The sequence below is a fragment of the Ursus americanus genome, chromosome 1 (assembly GCF_024610735.1).
Source record: "Ursus americanus isolate L20-20 chromosome 1, mUrsAme1.1.p, whole genome shotgun sequence".
Lineage (NCBI taxonomy): Eukaryota > Metazoa > Chordata > Mammalia > Carnivora > Ursidae > Ursus > Ursus americanus.
In genome coordinates, this window is record NC_142127.1 from 32196595 (window position 1) to 32218130 (window position 21536).

Here is a 21536-nt window from a genome sequence, read left to right on the forward strand (position 1 = left end):
GCGCCCTCGGAAAAACAGAACAGAACTGAAACTGATTTCCCGCCAATGCCTGATTTACAGAAGACCGATACTTATCCCCTGACCAATAAACAGCCACGAAAAATCTCCCCCCATCATCAAGCCAATACCCGTACAGCGTGGACTCTGGCAGGACTTTCTCCTCTTTGCACTCCTTGCCCATAAATACTGCCGAACCCACAAGGGACTGTCCTGCAGCTTCCTTCAGCATGCATTTCCCAAATTGCAATTCCTCCACTATTCCCGAGTAAGGTCAATTTCTAGAAATTTGACCTTGCCTTGGTTTACCTCTTTATTTAGGGTGACATAATGAAAGGACACCACTAGAGGCAACTCGTTAACCAGGATGGGTTCCCATGCAAAACTGAGCAGGTTTACCAGGTTTCTTTCCTTCAGCCGTGACCTTTCTGCTGAGTAAGTATTCCTAGCGCTTTCAGACTTAAAAGAAAGAGAGGACCCAGGGAAAAAAGAAAGACGTCTCAAAAATGCATACAAATAATGATAGGAGGCTTTCATTTAAATATTTAAATAGAATGTAATCTTACCTTATACTCCAAGGTGATAAAACATAATAGAGTACTTAAAAGGGTTTAGAGCAATTTCCTGTGTGGCATTGTTGACCACAAAGAACGAACTACAGAAGTACACTCCACCCCCACCCCATCATGCTGCCCCAGCAAAAAAAATTAAGGGTGGAAGTTGAAAACTACCAGAATTTAATCTAACCTGGTCCAAGTTATCCTGCAGGTAGAAAGCTACAGAGTCACAAAGTGTGACTTTAACATGAAGGCAGAGCTCAGTCCTTTGGGGATTAAGAGGTAGAGTCATCAATTGTCAAAAAATCACTGAACAAAAATCACTCCTTCTTCCCCCAGAGATGAAAAACATCAGGACAAAATTCTGATATCCCCTTCCAAAATTATTCAGTGAAACAATGAACCCTGCTTCAGTTCTACCTCTGTACAAATGGGGATACCACTTCAGCGGGCATTCTCTTTTACAAGAAATATTTTGTAACATCAGGCAGTATCTTCCTTACCATGCTGCTCGTATTATTAATAAAGGCCTGAAGCAAAAGCAAAGGTAGTGGCATAAAGAATGGAGAAGAGGAAACAAATCCGGGAATGGTATGGAGATAGGATCCAAAATGCTTGGTCATTTATACAATGAGAGAAGGAAATTGTGCTACTCTTTTTACATTTGCTCTTTTTATTCCTTTCATGAAATCACTTATTAATTTAAACAGATTTCTCCCATAACAACAAAAAAGCCTTTTTTATATTCTATATCCCTCTTCCCACCCAACCCCGAAAGACCGTATTTTTTAAGTTAATACTCTTGTAATAATCTGAATCCATAAAATATTTGTTAGACTAATTTCCTCCAATATTAAATTTCATAGAAAATCAAAAGGAGGCATATTCTACTCTTACTGTTTTTCTCAGTATTGCTAGAAATATGTTAACTGCAGGATAGTCGTGACACATATACATATGCTATATAGTATTTTTTACTGGTTAAATGTTTTAATATCTCAAGCATTAATGGGTAAACTGCTTATAAACATTGAGAAATCCCCCCCATTGACCTCCTAGTGCTGACAATAACCAGATACAAGAGCAGACAGATGCAGCAAATCTTCATAACTATCTAATTAAATCGCAAGAGACTTTTTGTCTCCCTAGTGAAACCCAGTCAAGAACTAGACAAATGGAAAGAACCATCCCAGGCACTTTTAAGGAATATGCTTAGTGCCTTCCTGCTAGGAGCAATTACTGACCAACCTGCATGAGAAGAATATAAAAGAGAGGGATACCTTGTTGCTTGACTTTCTCTTGCCAGAATTTCCTACATTGAAGGAAATAATACAAATAGGAACTGAAGACACATTCTAAAGGGGTAAGAGATTAATATCAGTATTTTGATGTTGGCAAGTGGGAAGACCATAAAAAGAAAATTCCTGGACCAATGAATACACATTTATGAGATGCTTATTTCAGTACAAAATCCTGTATAAATTCTGTGGGGACCACAAAAATTGTTCATATATTTCATAGGTATTTGTGGAATGTTTATTATGTGCCAGACACATAGTGTTATAAACAGAATAAATAAAGTAGAAATAGACAAAATTCCTGGCCTCAGGGAGACCACATAGTCAGAAGGGAAGATGAGAAACTAACAAAATGTACTGTGAAATGCTGTCACAAGAGAGGGGGGTATAGAGTTTACAACAGGGGCCCACACACAAAACCACCTGTAAAGATCAGAAGATCCCAGGAACTTTTTTTGAAAGACAGCCATGTGTATTGGTTTCCTAGAGCTGCCATAACAAATTGCCACAAAGTTGGTGGCTTAAAACAACAGAAATTTATTCTTTCACAGTTCTGGAGGCCAGAAGTCTAAAACCAAGGGGTTGGCAAGAATTCTTCCTTGCCTCTTTCGGGTGCTGGTGATTCCCAGTCATCCCTAGCATTCCTTCCTTACAGCTGATCAGTCCACCCTCTGCCTCCGTTGTCACATGAACTTCACCCCTGTCTCCTCTGATCTCAGTGTCCTCTGCCTTTCTTATAAGGACACCAGTCCCTGGGTTAAAGCCTCACTCCAATCCGGCATGATGTCATCTTAACAAATCACATCTGCAAAGACCCTATTTCCAAATAAGGTTACATTCTGAATTTTGAAGGGATACTATTCAACCCACTAACCCAGGCAAGAAATGACATAGGCCTGATCTAAGGTAATAAAAAGAAGAGGGATAAGTCCAAAACAATGCCTGGTTTTCATGTTGGTAACATGTTGGTGCCCACCCTGAGATGAGGCATTCCAAGCAGAGGAAGCTTTTCTTGGGGTCTTGGTATTATTAAGTTCTTAAGAATAATGACTACTATTTTTAAACATTTATTACCTACCATGATTTCTAAAACTCACAATAACTCTGTGAAAATAGGTACAAAGTTCAGATTACAGCTAAGCACTGATGAGTAAGAAGGGTAAGGAACTGAAGCTAGAAGGGTAAGGAACTTTCCTAGAATCACTCAGTTTGGAAGAAGTGAAAGATGAAAGAGAAGGGGTGGGCAGAGAATATGGAAGAGAGTCCCCTGGAGTTGAAAGAGTTTTTATTTGCCTAGACCAGTATTTACACCAGGAAATGGTTCTAGAAGAATTAAATCTAGGCACTGATAGGTTTAATTACTATCTTTGGGAAAATCCATAATTGGTTTGTATGGAGAGATTCACAAAGGAAATTACACATTTCCTTCCCTCTACACTTTTGTGTGTGTGGCTCTCTTATTGAGGAATCAAGGAATCCTGTCCATCAAATAAGATTTGTAAAAACTAAGCTGTCAAAATTCAGCCATCCCTAAACTTGGCATTCACCTACCAAACCAAGTGCTGTTTGCCCTCCCTCCTCATCTCTTCACTGGGCTAATACCCATCCATCAGCTCTTAGCCTCTGGGAAGCTTCTTCTGACCCCTGTTAAAGAAAATCACTCAAAACACAGAAATAAGGCAAAAAATAATTTTGTGACCTTTTAATGTCTGGCTAGAAATGCTCCAATAAGCCCACTATTGGGTCATCTCTTTTGGGGAATGTAACTTCGTTTCACTTAATACCACAATTGATTGGGGCACTGACATTTTACAACTCAGTACAGTTAGAACTTTAACTTCTAAAAAACATGATAAAGTATGATTATTTTTTTCTGTCTAGCAGAGAAAACAACCCCCCAAATCACAGTTTTATACGCTCATCGGATATTGATCACCTTTGTTTCTAGTTTAGCAATCTTTATGAACATGCTTTTCCCTACTGATTTTTAAATTCTATTTCTCTTGTTCTTTTTCAACCAGTATTGTCATTCTGTTCGTTTACTCCTCGACAAGGCAAATAAAACTGGGACACATGCTCATTATCTTTTTCTATGAACATTATGCAAATAATTTGAAAATGGTTAACATATCCTTGCTAAGAATTGACAGTCCCCTCCACCTTACACCAGCTCCTTCTGTAGCAAGCACTAAGGTAATGGCTTGTTTGCCTTCTCTGCCAGACTAACCAGTGACTTCTAGGAAACCAGTGAACCTTTCTGTTGTACATCCCACCATTGTCTCCAGAACCCTGCAGAATGGTTGTCCCAGGGGATGAGCTCAACAAGTATTTCTGAACGCATTTCTTAACTAAATGCCTCGGAACCCTTTCTCCCCCTCTACTCCTTTGTCTCTCTTGATCTCAATCTCCTACATCTTCTTTTTTTTAACTGGATACCGGCCCTCTTTACTACCTGCAGCCTGTCTGAAAAACATCAACTTATTATCTAATTAAATGATAGGTTTTTCTCCCGGGGCAGACCTAAAACAGGGTGTAGGCCTGATAACAGGATGGAATTTGCATCATCTGCCTGGGCATCGGTAACCCTCAAAAATAAGTTTTAATAAAAGTCACTACTGCCACTTTGGAAAAAATACCGGTTTTTATTAAACATAGAAATTGATTATACAACTAGATTATTATAAGGAAAGTCTTGTTAAACTCTAAAATGCATGACAATATGTAAAAACATCTGAAATACATCATCTCAATCAGAAGATGCTATGTCCATACTTGTAAATTGATGTCTATCAGATCATGGAATGAGCATCATTTTTCCAATCCAGCTCTTTGTTTAAAGACTATTCTGTTGGTATTAAATTTGTGATAATGATGAAAGCCTTAGTATGTATCAAACTAAACTCTGTCAGGCATCAATTTATTGACTCTGCTTTAAATTCATCCCATGTGCCTAGTAGGTGAAAAATGAATCTGGGACCCTTCAAGATTTTTCCTCTGTGGCTGATAGGATGCTAAATTTTCTCAGTAGAGGGCGCTGGAGAGACACTGCAAGAGTAGTCTTGTTCCTACTTCAAATTGTTCAATTGACAGGCTATTAGGGATCCAGTTTTTCCATAGAGGAAGCTAATCCCAGTACCCAGCTTCTGCAGCATGGGCAGCTTCTCCAACATTAGGCTCATGCAGCATGAGCAGTTGCTCACGTGTCCAGCCCCTGGCACACAAGGCCTCCCCAGCATTCAGGGCTTGTAAGAGCATAATGGCCGGCAGCACCCAGCCGCTAGCAGCTTCCCCCAGCAACTCCCTGAGGGCTTTGTGTAGTGGACTGTCTCTGGTAAGACAATTCCTCTGAACAGTTTCCTCCAGCAACCTAGAGGATGGATTTCCAGCAAGATCCCCTTACGCAAACCTTCCAGCAAGTTCTCAGTCCTGGGACAGAGGGTGGGGGACTCTTCCATGGGTGCTCTATCTAAATTGTCTTAGATCTGCTATTCCTATATTTTTTTAGAGTTCTCTTTATTTCTTACTAGCCAATCCCTCATTATTCCAATCCCCTATTATAGTTAACAATTCTTTATATTAAACTCTCCCTATTCAAATTGCCGTGCGCCTTCTCCCTCCTGATTGGACCCAGACTGAGACAAACTCCTCGAAGCAAAATAAAAATAAGCACCTTTTAATTTAAAGACATCTTATTAAGTACTTGATATAAACAGCAGCTTGCCGTGAGCAAAAAAAAAAAAAAAAAAAGTTTATTCGAACAACAATGAAATATCGTATTTTAAAATATGGAAATATTTGGGATTTAGATGGCTAAGAAAAATGAAAGCATATAGAGAGATTTGTCTTATGCTTTTCTTTTGATATAAACAGTTCACATCATCATGATCACATTTATTTACTTTGAGATAAGCAAGATGTATACATTTTATTATCCTAGGACAATATGCCCCAAGCACTTAAAACTATCCCATAAATCCAGGGGAGTCATAGACAACCAAATGACTTACAAGTTCTCATTTCCTTTCTTCAGTAATGAATTTTCAAATCCTTCTGTCATCTTTAAGGAAACATCCATGATTTTTTTTCCTCAAATGCTATTACTTTAACCGCACAATTATAAAATAAAGGGGGGGAATAAAGAAAAAAGACACTATATGTAATTCTTCATAATTCTAACAGAACCAACAATTTATGTATGTACTTAATAAGCAACAATAAAAAGGTCCCATATGGTCCAGTAGTCTTGTACCAATTGGATTTAGTCACGTAATGATTACGTGCTTCAGAAGTACTTTCAATCTAAGTTGCTTCTCAGTGAGTTTTGCCAGCATTCTAATTCTATTTGGAGTCAACACAAACTTTGTAAATGCTACGAAATTCCCAATGTCAGAATGATCATCCAAACTTCTTCTATGTTACAATTAAGGCTACTTCTCTTTCTAAGAATTTGGGGGTGCGGAGAAAGTGAGATTTCTTCAAATTTTAATGAGTTTTTTTTCAAAGTTTAAAGCCTTAAATATTATTTTTGTAGTCAGATAGGCCGAGTTTAACCCCAGCCCCATTCCTTGCCCACTGGATAACTCCAGACAAAAGCTTTAACCTCTCCAAATCCTAGGTTCTTCCACTACAACATGAGGATAGCAACGCCTGCTCTGAGGATGGTTTCGAGGATTAAAAGAGATAATGTGTGTAAAGCTGGCATCAGACACAGCATCGTCACTACTCAGTGAGGGAAAATAACTGCCATTGTCATTACTACTGCTGAGATCTCATCACCTAACTTTTAAACCTTATTAATTCCATTACCTCTTTTTTAAACAAGGCTACCTCAGAAGAAGATCCTATAATGTCAATGTGTGTCTCATAAAAATGAATCAGAACCTGAGGGAACCTCGAACTTAGTTGTTCACATGCCAACTTAGTATTTCTTTTATCTCTACTTTCCTTTCCTTTCAAAATAAGTGTCTCCTTTCTAAGCTCAAAGTGAAGAGCTAGTGAATATTTCTCAAAAAGTGCTTTTACAACCTTTTCATTGTTTGGATGAGAACATTCTTGAGCATTTTTTATACAAATTGTGGTAATTTCACCATCTACTCTTTCCTCACAGAAAACATGACAGTTTTTCAATGTGCTTTCATAAAATCTGCTCTTTTTGAGGTAAAGGAAAATATCTGTGTCGAGAACAAGCGTTTCTCCTTTCCTCGCGGCCTCAGCTACTGAGGACCCGAGCGATGCCGAGGAGTTACTTTTCTGGAGATGCCTTCTGGGGTCCTGCCTAGTCCACCTTTTCCCCTCACTGATACAATTCCTTTTTTTTTCTGAAAGAGAACTTGCTTTTAATAGCAAAGATTCTTTGAGCTTCTGAATAGCCAGAAATGATCCTTGGACGGAGATTCTTCCATTGGATTCCAAAGGACTGAAGCATAAAGTTGGGATTTTCCTTTTTAGGTCCATTACCAGACTTTCTAGAGGGACTTGCCTCCGAAAAACAGAAAGATCGAGGACAGCTTTTACAGAGCTGAAGACCTAAAATTAAACAGAGAGAAATTAACACAGCACTGGCTAGTGGAGCAGACTACATAAACACATTCTTTTTCTGCCACGTTTTCTGTCTCCACAGCAGTTACCCCAAGCCAAGCCCCAACCACCCAGCACAGACTGGTTTCTTGCACCATAGCAGCCCATCAAAGGGATCCCACAACCCCATCGAGGCCACAATGTTCAGTTTGAGCTTGTCACAGTCCCTCACTGCATTTCCCAAAACAGAGATAGTCAATTATTTAGAAACAGAATGTTATTTGAAACAAAGCCTTAAGCAGAAGCCATACATTGTTACTATGTACAGATACACTCTGTTCTGACTCTTCTCTGTGGACAGGGGTCTCCCTAGAGAGCGCCTCTAGTGAAGTTCATCAGATGGCTGCCCAGAATCCCGAGTTTCTTAGTGAATAGTTTTAAACCAATGAATTTTAACTTTTTCCTGCCTCTTTAAAAGCTCCTTTTTCATGTTCATCTTAACTGGGTTTTTGTCCCCAAATAAGTCTTTAGGTAGATACCTGACATCCTCCATATGAGCATAAAAGCTCCTTGTTACTTTGAAAGCACCAAGAGGAATACACAGAAACATAAAATAGACCAGGCAATAAGCAAAAAATTTCAAGACACAGATTTGGCATTTAACACTGACTCGGGTTAGCAAGTTTGCCTTTTCTTTGGTAGGAATCACGTGATGAGAGTGCATTGTGTCTCCTATGTAGGGAACACACAGAAGAAACAGGATCCAGGGGCACCTCGGTGGTTCAGTTGGTTAAGTGGCTGCCTTCAGCTCAGGTCATGATCCCAGGGTCCTGGGACTGAGCCCTGCGTCCGGCTCCCTGCTCAGTGGGCTCCCTGCTCATTGGGGAGTCTGCTTGTCTCTCTGCCCCTTCTCCTGCTCATGCTCTCTCTCTCTCACCCACTCTCTCTCTTTCAAATAAATAAATAAAATCTCAAAGAAAGAAAGAAACAAACAGGATCCAGGACTGTCAGTATCACACCTTACCTTTTCACTGAAATGAGAGTCTGTGAACTGAGCAGTTCCAAACTTCTCTGCCTGATAGTGTTCCTGTTTTCTGTTGACATTCTCTGCGCCTAAGTGGAAACACTGCCATCAGAAGTGTTTGTGGGATGACACACTCATAATTACTTTAATTATTAATAATAGAAATCTTCAACTCTATTATTTTGCACACCTGATTTTTTTCCTGCATTTTTCCTTTAAATTCAATATTTAAATAGTTTTCCCTTGTACTTTAAAATTCATTTTATGTGTACATATGATCCTAATCATATTTTTAAAACACACAAATGTATACATATATATATATGAGTAGAAAACAGAAACCTCAAAGAAAATTCTCCCTTTGTTAATTATGGCCATGAGGAGACCACCTTCTTGAATCCAGGATACCACACTATCCAGTTTTTCCTCAGAATTCACCGTGTCCTTTGCTAATTTTCTTTCTCCTTCCATTCTCTAGATGTTGGCATGCCTCAGGCCTTGCACCTCTTAACAAACATACACCCAGCCAAGGGTTGATCTTGACAATCCCACAGCTTTAGACACCATCTCTAGATGGATCACTTGCAAATTCTGTCTTTGGCCTTGACTTTCCTTTGCGTATGGAAATCTCTACTTCATTGTCCAAATAAACATCTTAATAACCAAAATTCAACTCTTGATAACTATCCCCCTTCCAAAAGTACTCTTCCTCTAGTGTTCCACATCTTAGAATATGACACCTAATCTGTCAGCAAATCCCTAATGTCCACCAGTTCTCAGTCACCAGCCTGTTAACACCCTAGTCAAAACCAGCAACGACTACTGGCTCCGGCTCTCTACACCACTGCCAGAGTGACCACCTGAGAAAAGGCAGCCACACTTTGCCAGTTATCTGCTCAAAACCCTCCTTCTCACCCAGAATAAAATCGAGACATCTTGCCTTGACCTATAGCCTGCTTGATATAAACTGGCCCATAGCTACCCATCTGACCACATCTCCTTTTACCCTCCCCCCTACTCGCTCTGCTCTGGCTACTCCGGCCACCTTGCTATCTTCAAGATGCCCAGCATGATACCTTCTCAGAGAAGTTTTCCCAGTCTTTCCCTTGCCCTAGAACGTTCTTGCCCCTTATCTGCACATTCCCTTACCTCATTCAGGGCTCTGTTCAAATGTCACCTAAAGAGAATATTTCCCTACCCACTCTATCTAATAAAAGAGCCCTCTTCATCACATTCTATCCCTTTATTCTGTTTTATATTTTTTCATAGCACTCATATTATATGTTAATATCCACAAATAAATATATAAACATAAACAAATATGAATATACAAATAAGGTATAAACATACAAATTAATAAAACACCCAATGCAATATATATTCATTTATTTGCTTTTTTATTATCTGTCCTCCTGCACAGATGTATGCTTCAGGAAAGAAAATATTTTGCCTATTTCACTTACTGTTGTATCTGGAAGGCCTAGAATGGGGCCTGGCAAATAATAAGCACTCACAAATATTTGTGAACAAATGAAGGAATGAGCCTTCTCATTCTCTCTCTGAGTTACCAGTTCAACGTTTGAAAAATTAACTTCCAAAAACACTACAATCCCCTGAGAGAAATAATAAGGAGCCCTTCCTGCCATCCCTACCTGAGCGTCCCCATTGAGAAGGAAAGGTGCTCTGATAATCCAGAGTCTCTTACGTCTCTCTCTAGACCCTATCTTCCCTCAAGCAAAGCAAGGTCTTTTCTTCTGCTCCCAATACCACGTGGTATTTGACCGCCAAGATGCTGGCATGGAGACTCATCTTTCTCTGGCAATTTATTTTTGCCAGTCACCGAACTGTAAAGGAGACTGCCCCTCTCCAGAAGCCTAAAGGGATGAATATGTTCTACAGATCCAGTGTCCTCACCCATGTCAGGGACGGAGGTGAGGAAGAGAATGGCTCAATGTGATCTCAGATCCAAGCCATATCTCCAGTCCAACGTTATCAGTGATTAAGCCAATTCTGTATTAAAATATCCTTTCATTGGTTTGAACAGAGAGAAGCAAATGGTATGATTATATTGCTGAAGCCACTTGAAAATTCCCAAAGCAGTCATCTTGCTTGTGAGATTATAGATTATTTTTATGGGATTTTTTTCCTATATTTTACAAGCTTTCTACAATAAAATGTATCACTTTTTTTCCCAAGATCTAGACAGATTCCAAATATAGAAGGAAAGAAGTCTTCAAGAATTTGGCAGTTACTACCAACTTTATCATGAACCATTTTCACATATATTCTTGTTAATGCAATATTGTACCACTTTTATATTCAGAATAGAATAATATTTTCAAAAAGCTACTTTAAACTTTACCAATCCCATGAATCATCTTAATGAAATTCAGTTTTTAATTTCATTGCAGAAGTATTTCTAAGATTACAAAATTTGATTTGGAAATACCTTTTTTTTCTTTGAAGGTCACATTTGCAACTCTCCTGCTTCTTGTTGGATATATCACATTTTCAACAACTCCGCCTTCATTCTTAATATCTTGGAAGTGAGTCTTCACTACTGTGGTCAGTAATTGATCATTAAGAAGGCCGACCGGATGACCAGTAGCTGCAGCTGTTCTTTCAGATGTTTCGGGTTCCTTGCCTTTCAAAACTGATGCCTGCAAGAGAAACAGTAGGATACTTTTTTTTTTTTTAAGATTTTATTTATTTATGTGACAGAGAGACAGCCAGCGAGAGAGGGAACACAGCAGGGGGAGTGGGAGAGGAAGAAGCAGGCTCATAGCAGAGGAGCCCGACGTGGGACTCGATCCCGGTACGCCGGGATCACGCCCTGAGCCGAAGGCAGACGCTTTAACGACTGCGCTACCCAGGCGCCCCAAGGATACTTTTTAAATAGAAAAATAAGGTTCAACTTAATAAAGACATCATCACACACCAGTGGGGGAGAGGCTATTTTATTCAATAACGGTGCTAGTACAGTTGATTAGATACTTGAAAAAAAAAATTAAGGATAGATCTTTGCCTCACATCATATACCACATGAACTTGAGGGTTAAAGGTAAAAAGTGGACTCTTAATTTTTTTTATAAATGGAAAGCACTGGTTAATATTTGTCTGATTTTTGGAAAGGCCTAAAAGTAATGGCAGTCACAAAGGAAGAGATCAGAGATATAAATTTTAAAAATTTAAGTTTAAAAACAAATCAGGCTAACCACAAAACATGGTAGTTTGGAGATGGCTGTATGTCTTGTTGATTGTAGAGTCCGAAATACATAAGCCAATAAGAAACACATCTCCTACTTTTTTGGTCAGAATTAGAAAAAAGACACCATAAAAAATATTAAAAAAACAGGAATCATACTGGGGCTGCAATGGAGTAAATCCTGCCTTCCTGCACATATTTGAGATGGAATTCAACTACTGGGAGCATATGCTATTGCAGACCCTGCCACCATCCTGAGCACAGAGTACCAACTACAAGTGGATCCTTCCCTGAGCTCACTCTCTCTGAACTTATATTCTCCAGGTAAGGGGCTTCTATTTCAATGTTTTGATTTGTTCCCTGGCCCATTGGGGAAGTGAGCCATAAGCTGCTCCCAGGGCTCACACAGGTAGTCCAGCTGATTATACCATAGCTCAGACTCAATCTATCCTAAATTACCCCGGGGAGGACAGGCTATCTCATGGGCCTGAGTTAGGGCTAACAGATCACAAAGATGCTTGGGGCTGTCAGTTCAGAGGGCTCTCTACTCAGAATAGGACTTCACTGGGGACAAGCAGGCTACTTCTGACCTCCCAGCTCAAGAAAACAGTCTAGGTACACAACATCTTGTCCATCCCAGTGGCACCTTAAAATGAAAGTAAAAGAATAAAAAAGGCTGAGGTCAAATTTTAATTAATGGTCAAATTTAATTAAAAATGCAAAAGACGAGTTCACACCAACAGCAAAGGGACAGAAGGGCAGGGGATGAAAATGGCTCATGTTGAGACATATAAAACAAAGGGAGTGTCTCCTGAAAATGAAATTCATAATAATCTATTGAGTATTTGTTACAAAAGATACTTTTAAATGGAGGAAAACAGTTTCTTAAAATATTCACAACTAGATTTTGTCGGAAACAGTAAAAATATATGTGTTCCTCCATCCTAGGATAGATCGGTATGATGTAATAATCCCAAAACAGTTCTTCCTAGCAGAGGAAAAGAAATGACATGAGATTTTCCAGCCATTTTACTTCACAGTTGTCTCTATACAACAGTGGCTGTAATGGTCCACACCAATCTCAATGGTTACATGGTTAGTCAATTAGCTTTCTTTTTGCCTTTCATCAATGTCAAAGAAAAACAATCAATTTAAATTCAGAAAATCTTACTCCATCTCTGCCCTCATCAATACTAACGCCATATTTCTTTATTCAAGTGTCTGCATTTAATTTATCTTTGAACTCAAAGGAATTCTCCCTGACAGCTATTAATCTCTTCTATCCAACATTAAAAGAAGAAGAAGAAGAAGAAGAAGAAGAAGAAGAAGAAGAAGAAGAAGAAGAAGAAGAAGAAGAAGACGTCTTAGAAATAACCCCTCCAGGGGTGCCTGGGTGGCTCAGTCGTTAAGCGTCTGCCCTCAGCTCAGGTCATGATCCAGGTCTCAGGGCCCTGGGATCCAGCCTGGCATCCAGCTCCCTGCTCAGCAGGAAACCTGTTTGTCCCTCTCACACTCTCCCTGCTTGTGTTCCCTCTCTCGCTGTGTCTCTCTCTGTCAAATAAATTTCTTAAAAATCTTAAAAAAAAAAAAAAATAACCCCTTCAAGAGTTACCACAGAGGTACAGGGCTTTGAAACAAGAGCAGCATTTTGGCCAAGAGTTATTAAGGTGATGGCATTTTCCCAGTATCAATGATAAATTTTAAGACAATTTTGACCATAGTGTCAGAAAGCAAAAAGCTATGAAAAAAAAAAAAAACATGGTGAGTTTTTTTTTGTAAATAAGGCAAAGAGAGAAATTATTAGATTTATTCCTTGCGTTCACGTGTATCTCTTTTTAAAAAAAAATTAGTTGTTTATTTTCATTGACATTGCCTTTACTGCTGCCAATAAACAAAATCGTACTGGAATCTCACGAATGCTTTGGCATTTCCGGGACCTAGCAGTTAAAGGCCCTGCCACCGCTTTCAAGCCCTCGTTGGAAAGAACCCGGAAGGCTCAACCTTGACCTTGCTCATGGTTCTTGCTAGCCAGCGCGGATGGTCAAAACACAGAGCCCTTTGTGCCTGGAGAAAGAACTAAGGCCACAAGAGAGGATTCCCACTAATGCAGACAAGACATCAGGATGCCTTCCCAACTCGAATCCTTGGCTTGAATCCTTCTTGCTGGCCCTTTTCAAAAGGAAACAGTGGCCTCCATTTCTGGGTAATTCTCTCCGCTCTTGTTCCCAAGAAGGGGGAGGCAACAGTTAAGCCTGTGAAGCGACTCCTCGACTTGACAGCTGTGTCCCTGACCATGAGACACTGGGTGCGGGAGGTCCCTGGAGTGGCGCCTCTCTCACCCAGCCCACTACGAATTTCAAGCGCGCGCAGCACTGCCACAGGAGCAGGTGCGAGAGAAGTCAGGGCCAGGTCCGCGGCCGTCGGCCTCCGCGGCAGGTGGCTCTCCGCCAGCACCGGGCTCCTCCGCACGCCGCCCGGGACAGCTCCGCACCCCCGCCCGCCCCGCTCCGCGCCCTTCTGCGGGACCGAGGTAACCGGGCGGGAAGGACCCTGACCCGCAAAACGCAAAACAAAAGCAACTTGCCATGGCAGAGGAGAGACGCGCCTTCGGCGGCGGGAGGACCCAAATCGAGCACAGCGCGGGCCACAGGGCGGGGCTCGGCAGGCAGGTTTTGCTTTCAGTTCTTGGCGGCGGCTAGCCTGGAGACCTTGCCAGAAAAGGACGGCCCCTCCACCCCCTCCCGCTGCGCTCTCTGCGCCTCTTGGCCTCCGGGCTGAAGCCCCGACCTGGGCCGGCTGCTGCCTCGGTAGTTTCACAACTTTTGAAACGGCGCTGGAGAGGGGCCAGCAGGAATCCCCGGCAGTAATTCGGGAACTCTCCGGGTGCTGTGTCTGTCCCGTGCTCAGTGGCTCTCTGGACCGTCCCTTCTGCGGCGTCAGCTCCCCAGTCGTGGGACTTCTCACCACACCACACCTGTTTCTCCCCTTCCTCGCCTGCCTGCCCAGGGCCAGGCGCGCGGCGGCCAGGTGCGCAGGGCACGGGTTGAAAAGCGTAGGGTCCCTGTCAACAGAGAGCTCACCATCTTGTACACGTTCCGACTCCAGAGTCTGGCACCTAGGGGGGCACAAGTAATCTGCATACACGGCTTTGAAGTCAAGAGAGAGCATGAAGAAGAAAGGCAAATGGCTGGCAAACGAGGAAGTTTGGCTCCACTCCTAAGAAATACAAATCGAAATCATTATGAGATCCCTTTTTTCCACGATTAGATTGGTAAAAATTAAAAAGTGTAGTAATACCAGTGTTAGCCAGAGCGTGAGGAAGCATCCGTGTTGCTGCAAGCAGAGATAGATGCAAACATTTCTAAGAATTTTGGTCCCTTTCAAAATGTAAAGTGAAAAAGAAGTGTGAAAATGCATAGACTTAGCAGTTCCACTTTCAGAAGTGAAGTTATAGTGCACAAGTGGAATGAAGATATTGTACACAAATTTCAACCGTGCATTGCTTTAATATGTGTAATTTTTTTTAAAGATTTTATTTATTTATTTGACAGAGGCAACCAGGGAGAGAGGGAACACAAGCGGGGGTTTTGGGAGGGGAAGAAGCAGGCTCCCAGCGGAGCAGGGAGCCCGATGGGGGGTTCGATCCCAAGACTCTGGGATCACCTCCTGAGCCCAAGGCAGACGCTTAACGACTGAGCCACCCAGACACCCCTAATATGTGTAATTTTTTATAAAGTTTTTTCACTCAGTTAATCCATGAGTAGACCTACTATAATTATATGGCTGATGGCACATCTACAGGGCCTAAGACAATGAAGATTTTAAACAGGATGAGGTAAATCTATATGTAATTCCCCAGCTCAGACTTTATCTTCATATTCCTACACCTAAATGCCCGCTTGTATGTGTAATAAGCACATGAAATTTAACAAGACCAAGCAAAACTCTCCTTCTACCCTTTCTTCCCTCTCAGTAAATAATACCACCACCCACCCAGGAGCCCAAGCTCATGAATCACTTGTCTTCAGTGATTCCTCTTTTCCTTAGCTCTGTTAGTACATCCCATAAACAGACACTCTCTCCAACTCCACTTTCACCAGCCAGATCAAGTCTGCATCCAGCCTTGTTCCCCTTCAATTCATTCTGGATACCACACACTGAACAATTCTTTTTTAATGTAAATCAGGTTTGTTCTTGTTTAAACACTGTTGTTTTCCCATTGCACTTTTTAAAATACTGTACATTTGTTTTATTTTTTATTTATTTTTACTTTAAGTTCCCATTGCACTTTGAATAAAATTTACATTTCTCACCAGAAAACCAAAATGGCCTTGATCTGCTTTCTCTGGCTAGACCCCCTAAACTGTCCTCACTCCCCCTGTTCTGACCACACAACAAGCCATCTACTGGGGTCTTTTCTTCCCTTTGTTGTTTTGTTTTGTTTTTTTATTTGACAGAGAGAGAGAGCACAAGCAGGGGGAGCAGCAGAGGGAGAGGGAGAAGCAGACTCCCCGCTGAGCAGGAAGCCTGACATGGGAGCCAAATCCCAGGACCCTGGGATCATGACCTGAGCCAAAGGCAGATGCTAAACCACCTGAGCCACCCAGGCGCCCCTTGCCCTTGGTTCTCTGTCCAGGCTTGAACAGCTCCTCCCTGATCTTCACTTTACTGACTCCTCGCTGTGACTGGAGCCTTAGCTCAAATGACCCTCTTCAGAGAGACTGCTTCAGATTACTCAGTTTAAATTAGTCCCCCCAGTTTTTAAACTATCACCCTGTCATTATGTCTTAATAGCATCACCTTTTTCTAAAAATATCTTCATATATTTATTTTTTTCTCACTTGTCTCCCCCCACATGGTAGACATTAGTACTGCTCACCAATGTTGCTTGATGTTCTTAATTCAGGTACCTGGAGGGATTGCCCTTCCTCAGCCTTTGATTTAGGCAAGGCCATATCATTCATTCAGGCAATGAAAGTGCAGAGAACTGACATGTCTCATATTTGGGTGAAGGTATTTCACTGGCATCACAAGAGTCTTCAATGCTCTCTTCTTGGCCTTGGTGCTCATAGAAGACCGCATCGAAGGAAATGTGCATCACTGAGCCAATATGCAGAACACATTTGCATTAGAGAGTTGCCTGGACCCATAACAAAATATATGTGAATGAAAAATAAAGCTCTGATGTTTTAAGCCACTGAATTTTGTTCAGCAATATCACCTAGCACACTCTAATATAGCCCACTAGAATCAAAGAACACCATGAAAATATTTGCAAATTACTTATCTAATAATATATCTACAATATACAAAGAACTATTACAACACAAAAATAAGATGACCGAACTTAAAAATGAACAAAAAAATTGAATAATAGACATTTTTTTCAAAGAAGATACATGAACAGATAATATGCACATGAAAATATACTCAGCATCATTAGTCATTAAAGAAATGCAAATTAAAACCACGATGACATGCCACTCCACACTGACCGAAATGGTTATAATCAAAAAGACAGATAATAACATGTTGTCAAGAACGTGGAGAAAGGAGAACCCTCATACACTGTTGGTGGGAAAGTAAAATGTTACAGCCACTTTTTAAAACAGTTTACCGGTTTCTCAAAAAGTTAAGCATAAATTTACCACATGGCCAGGAAATTTCACTCCTAGATAACTTGCCGAGAGAAATGAAAACATATGTCCAAACTAAGACTGACATGTTCATAACAACATTATATATAATGGCCAAGAAGTAGAAATAACCCAAATGACCAACAATTGCTCGAAGGATAAACTAAACGCAGTATATACATACAATGTAATACTACTCGCCAATAAAAAGGAATGAAATACTAATACATGATACAAAGATGAAGCCCAAAAACATCGAGGGAAGCAAAAAAACCAGACACAAAAGATCATATGCTGTATACTTCTGTTTAACCAGAAAAGACAAACACATGAAGAGAGAAAGGAGAAAAGAGGTGCCTTGGGCTGGAGGTGGGAACAGAGATGAACTGTAAATGGACATGAGCACCATGATCCAAGCTGGGATCTTCTCCAGGGAATAAAGAAAGATCTGAGATTAGAGTCAGGAAGGCCGGTCTACGCATGTGTGCCATGGAACCTGACTTAGAATGACCCTTAACCTTGTATGTTCCAACTATTCCAGCTTGTACGTGCTGACGGGGCGCAGGACAATGCTATCCCCAAAATATGGCCGCTTGGCATACTGAATACTTCAAACGGAGGGAAAAAGAGAAAGGACATGTGCAAGGACTTTCTGATGTTCCCGGAAGCGGGTCATAAAACCCTCTTGTGTTTTATGTAACCCTCATTCCTCCCTGTATCCAGAAGAAAGGAATAGCCTTGCCTCCAAAGACAAAAGGACACAGAAAGGAATCTGAATGGACAGGCCTTGCTGTTTCCCTTTGTTTACTACGCTTAGCTAACACTCTTTGTCCTATCATCTCCGACTTTTTATGACTATATACTCATCAACTTTAGCGTAAAAACACTCGGGTTTAAGCATTTTTTGGGTCTTCATCTCATTATAAAGGCTCCCATATCACATAAAATTCATATTAAATAAATTTCTATGCTTTTCTCCCGTTAATTTGGTTATATCAGTTTAATTTTCAGGCCCAGCCAGGGACTCTAGGAGGGTTAAGGAATATTTTTTCTTCCCCTAACGTGCCAAACAATCCTTGAGGAAGCATGACTCCAAATGTGGCCAAGATGATTCTAGCAGCTTATTACAGAAACTGCATCCAAAAAGTATTTTAATCTCTTACAGCCCCAGTTATGAGGCCTCCCATCTCACTGTACTTTGCTCTGAATCATAGCTTAAGTAAAATCAAATTGGTTGACATTTTCCTGGACGTTTTTAATTTGTGATACCAAAAAACAAAAATAAAACCCATTACTGGATATTTCATCTGTATCTTGTTAATTATTTAATTTCATAAGATGTGGCATGTATGGTGAAGATTTCTAAAAATAGCATAAGAAGAAAATCATTTTTTAAAGTAGTACTCAGTGGTGAAAGGGAGCAATAAAATAGCCCTTACTATACTTATAATAAAAGTACACACTGATGCCTACCTTTCTGGAAAGCAATTGTAACCATATGTATCAAGATCCTTAAAAAAATTTATATCCTTCACCCTATCAACCTAGTAATTATCACCTTGAGATGAGATTAGAATTGCAGAAAAAGATCTGTATTCTAGGATATAAAAGGGTTTACATACATCATAGCACATATAAATGTGAAAAATTGAAAACAATCTTAATGTCGTAAATGGAGAAATAATAACCCTAGAAATAGGTTATATTCACAAAACGAAATGTGATATATGGTTGGGGAAAAAAATTGGAAAGGAGGACATAAAAATATTATTATCTGGGTGTGGATTTTTTTTTTTAAGATTTTACTTATTTGACAAAGAGAGCACAAGGAGGCAGAGTGGTAGACAGAGGGAGAGGGAGAAGCAGGCTCCCCACTGAGCAGAGAGCCCAATTCAGGACTCAATCCCAGGATCCTGGGATCATGACCTGAGCCGAAGGCAGGCGCTTGACCGATTGAGGCACCCAGGCACCCCTGGGTTTGGATTTTTGAAGATTATTATCTTCATTATCGTTTGTGTATCTTTCAAGAATGAGCATCTTTTTTTTCAATACCAACTAGATATCATTAATGCTATTCATCGTACATTTTTGGCTTCCTGCCTTCCAAGCATACCGTAGGATTGAACATCCAAGCTCCTTTGTGGTTGGGTGGGGCCATATACTTAGTTCTGGTTGAGTTGTGAATGAAAGGGACACTTCTGGACCAAGAATTTAATTGCTATTTCAAGACACTTCAAAGCTCTTTTCCTCTGGCATGACATCCAGCAATAAAGTTGTTGGCTGTTGGGGTGCTTCAGTGGCGCAGTCGGTTAAGCATCCGACTCTAGATTCCCGCTCGGGTTGTGATCTCATGGTCGTGAGATGGAGCCTTCCACCCAGCTCTGTGCTGAGCAGAGCGTCTACCTGGGATTCTCTCTCCCTCTGCCCCTCCCACAAGTGCTGTGTCTCTCTCGCTCTGAAATAAATAAATCTTAAAAAAAAAAAAAAAGTTTATGGTTGCTGTCAGTCTGGGTCCCTCTGAGCGTCTACCCTGAGCACTTTTTGTTGACCCATCACGGACATGTAGCATGACCAAGGAGTAACATTTTGTTGTTTTGGCCTCCGAAATGTAGAGGCACTTTGCCACATAGGCAACATACAGTCTATCCTGACTGATGCAGAGTTGGTATTCTGGAGCATTGCTATAGTCAAAAGAAAAAAAAAAGACAATCCACAACACAATCTAAAATACATGGCTTTGGTTTGGGGGCAGGTAATTAGAAAATAAGTATCAGAGATTAGAAGGATGGTGATCCATATTATGTAGTGGAAAAACATTTGGTAAAACTGTCACATGTGATAGCTTGGAAGGCAGATAATGTACCTAATTAGTTTGTCGTTTTTTTTAAAAAGGGTGTGAAAAACAAAATTAGTAGCATATGTCTGTTACTATTGAGTGCATTTGACAAAGTAATATAAAAAAGAAATGAGCTTAGAAAAGAATCGGCCAGTTGGAAAGCCAGCATGAAAGGGAAGCGAGAAATCCAGAAATATGGGAACTTGGAGGATGGAAGAAACCATACGTCTCATTCTCAAATACTAAAACCTTTAAGTAACAAAGGCTGATTAGAACTCTGCTCTATTGCAAGGACCAAATCAATAATCAAGCCTTGGATCTCTGAACAGATTAAGGTCCCTCAGAACAACAACAAAAAAAAACAGTTAAGGCTGTTGAATTCAATAAACCCGTTCATCTAGACACACTGGCTCAGGGAAAAGAAACTAAAAGTGGTCTGATAGACCAAAGTACCTACAATTAAGTAAAGAGAGGGAGAGAAGAATAGGACCAAGAAAGCAGAGAATTATAGCAACGCTAAAAAGTGAGTCTAGAAAAAACTGTCTGTGTGGCTATTAGCACATGTAAGCTGACTGAAATAAAGTAGATTAGAAGCCTATTAAATGTGTGAATTATAACAGCTAACTAGCCACCAGCCAGAGTAAAGAGACTGGAATGGTTCAGAACTTTAAAAATTTTGGTCCCAAACGTTGATCATAGATAGTGTACTGAATGAATAAACTTTTCAGCCTCCAAGAAGGATATATTCTAGATACGGAAAAGGAGAATAATGGAAAAAGAATGCCCAGGAGCTATACGGACAATGAGCAAGAGAAGAATTTCCAGAGTGGAATCATGGCCTAACCCAAATTCCACACTCAGGGAGTATGAAGCATGTATCCACTCAGCGAGATTTCAGAATGGCTTTGGCCCAGAGACCACTACTTGTCCCCCATTCACCCCTTTTTCCAAATTCAAGAGTTTATCGCAGTTCACTTGTTCCAGTCCCACTACTGTCTACTGTGGGCTGTGGTATCTGCATAAAGAGTAACATTCAGACTTGATACGGAAACTACCACATGCCACCTAGAGTTCACGCACCTTGAATTCAATATCATGACTTAATGGAATTTTGGGTTTTCCCCGCTGGGGTATGGGTGAGTGTGTTTTGTGTATGTGGAAGAGTGATCCAAATATTGATGATCAGTAGGACAGGAAAGACCACATTCATTAACATTCTGGCTCAACTATATCGGGTTCTCCCCATTTTTACAAGACCAAATTTTCCAGTCCCTTTTTGTTTCAGTGAGGTCAGATGACTATTTCTGGCCAATGAGATGGGAGACAAAAGATGTGGTCACTTCCGAATTACAGCATTTAATTCCTGGTGCAAGACTGCAGACTTCACTTCTCCCCACCTCCATGTTTCTGGAAGTGTGTCTCACGATGGGGCCTTAAGTGATTAGGACAAAAAGACTCCCCTACCA

At 40.6% G+C, this 21536-nt stretch overlaps 1 protein-coding gene across 1 annotated transcript; it reads right to left on the reverse strand.

Moving 5' to 3' along the window:
• Positions 1–5509: 5509 nt before the first annotated feature.
• On the reverse strand, positions 5510–19791 carry RBM43 (RNA binding motif protein 43). Its single transcript, XM_087860683.1, has 4 exons — positions 14183–19791; positions 10843–11053; positions 8394–8482; positions 5510–7378 (listed from the first exon to the last, which is right to left on the reverse strand). The coding sequence occupies exons 1-4, from the start codon at positions 14183–14185 to the stop codon at positions 6629–6631; spliced, it is 1053 nt and encodes a 350-aa protein (XP_087716809.1). The 5' UTR covers positions 14186–19791; the 3' UTR covers positions 5510–6628.
• Positions 19792–21536: the final 1745 nt, after the last annotated feature.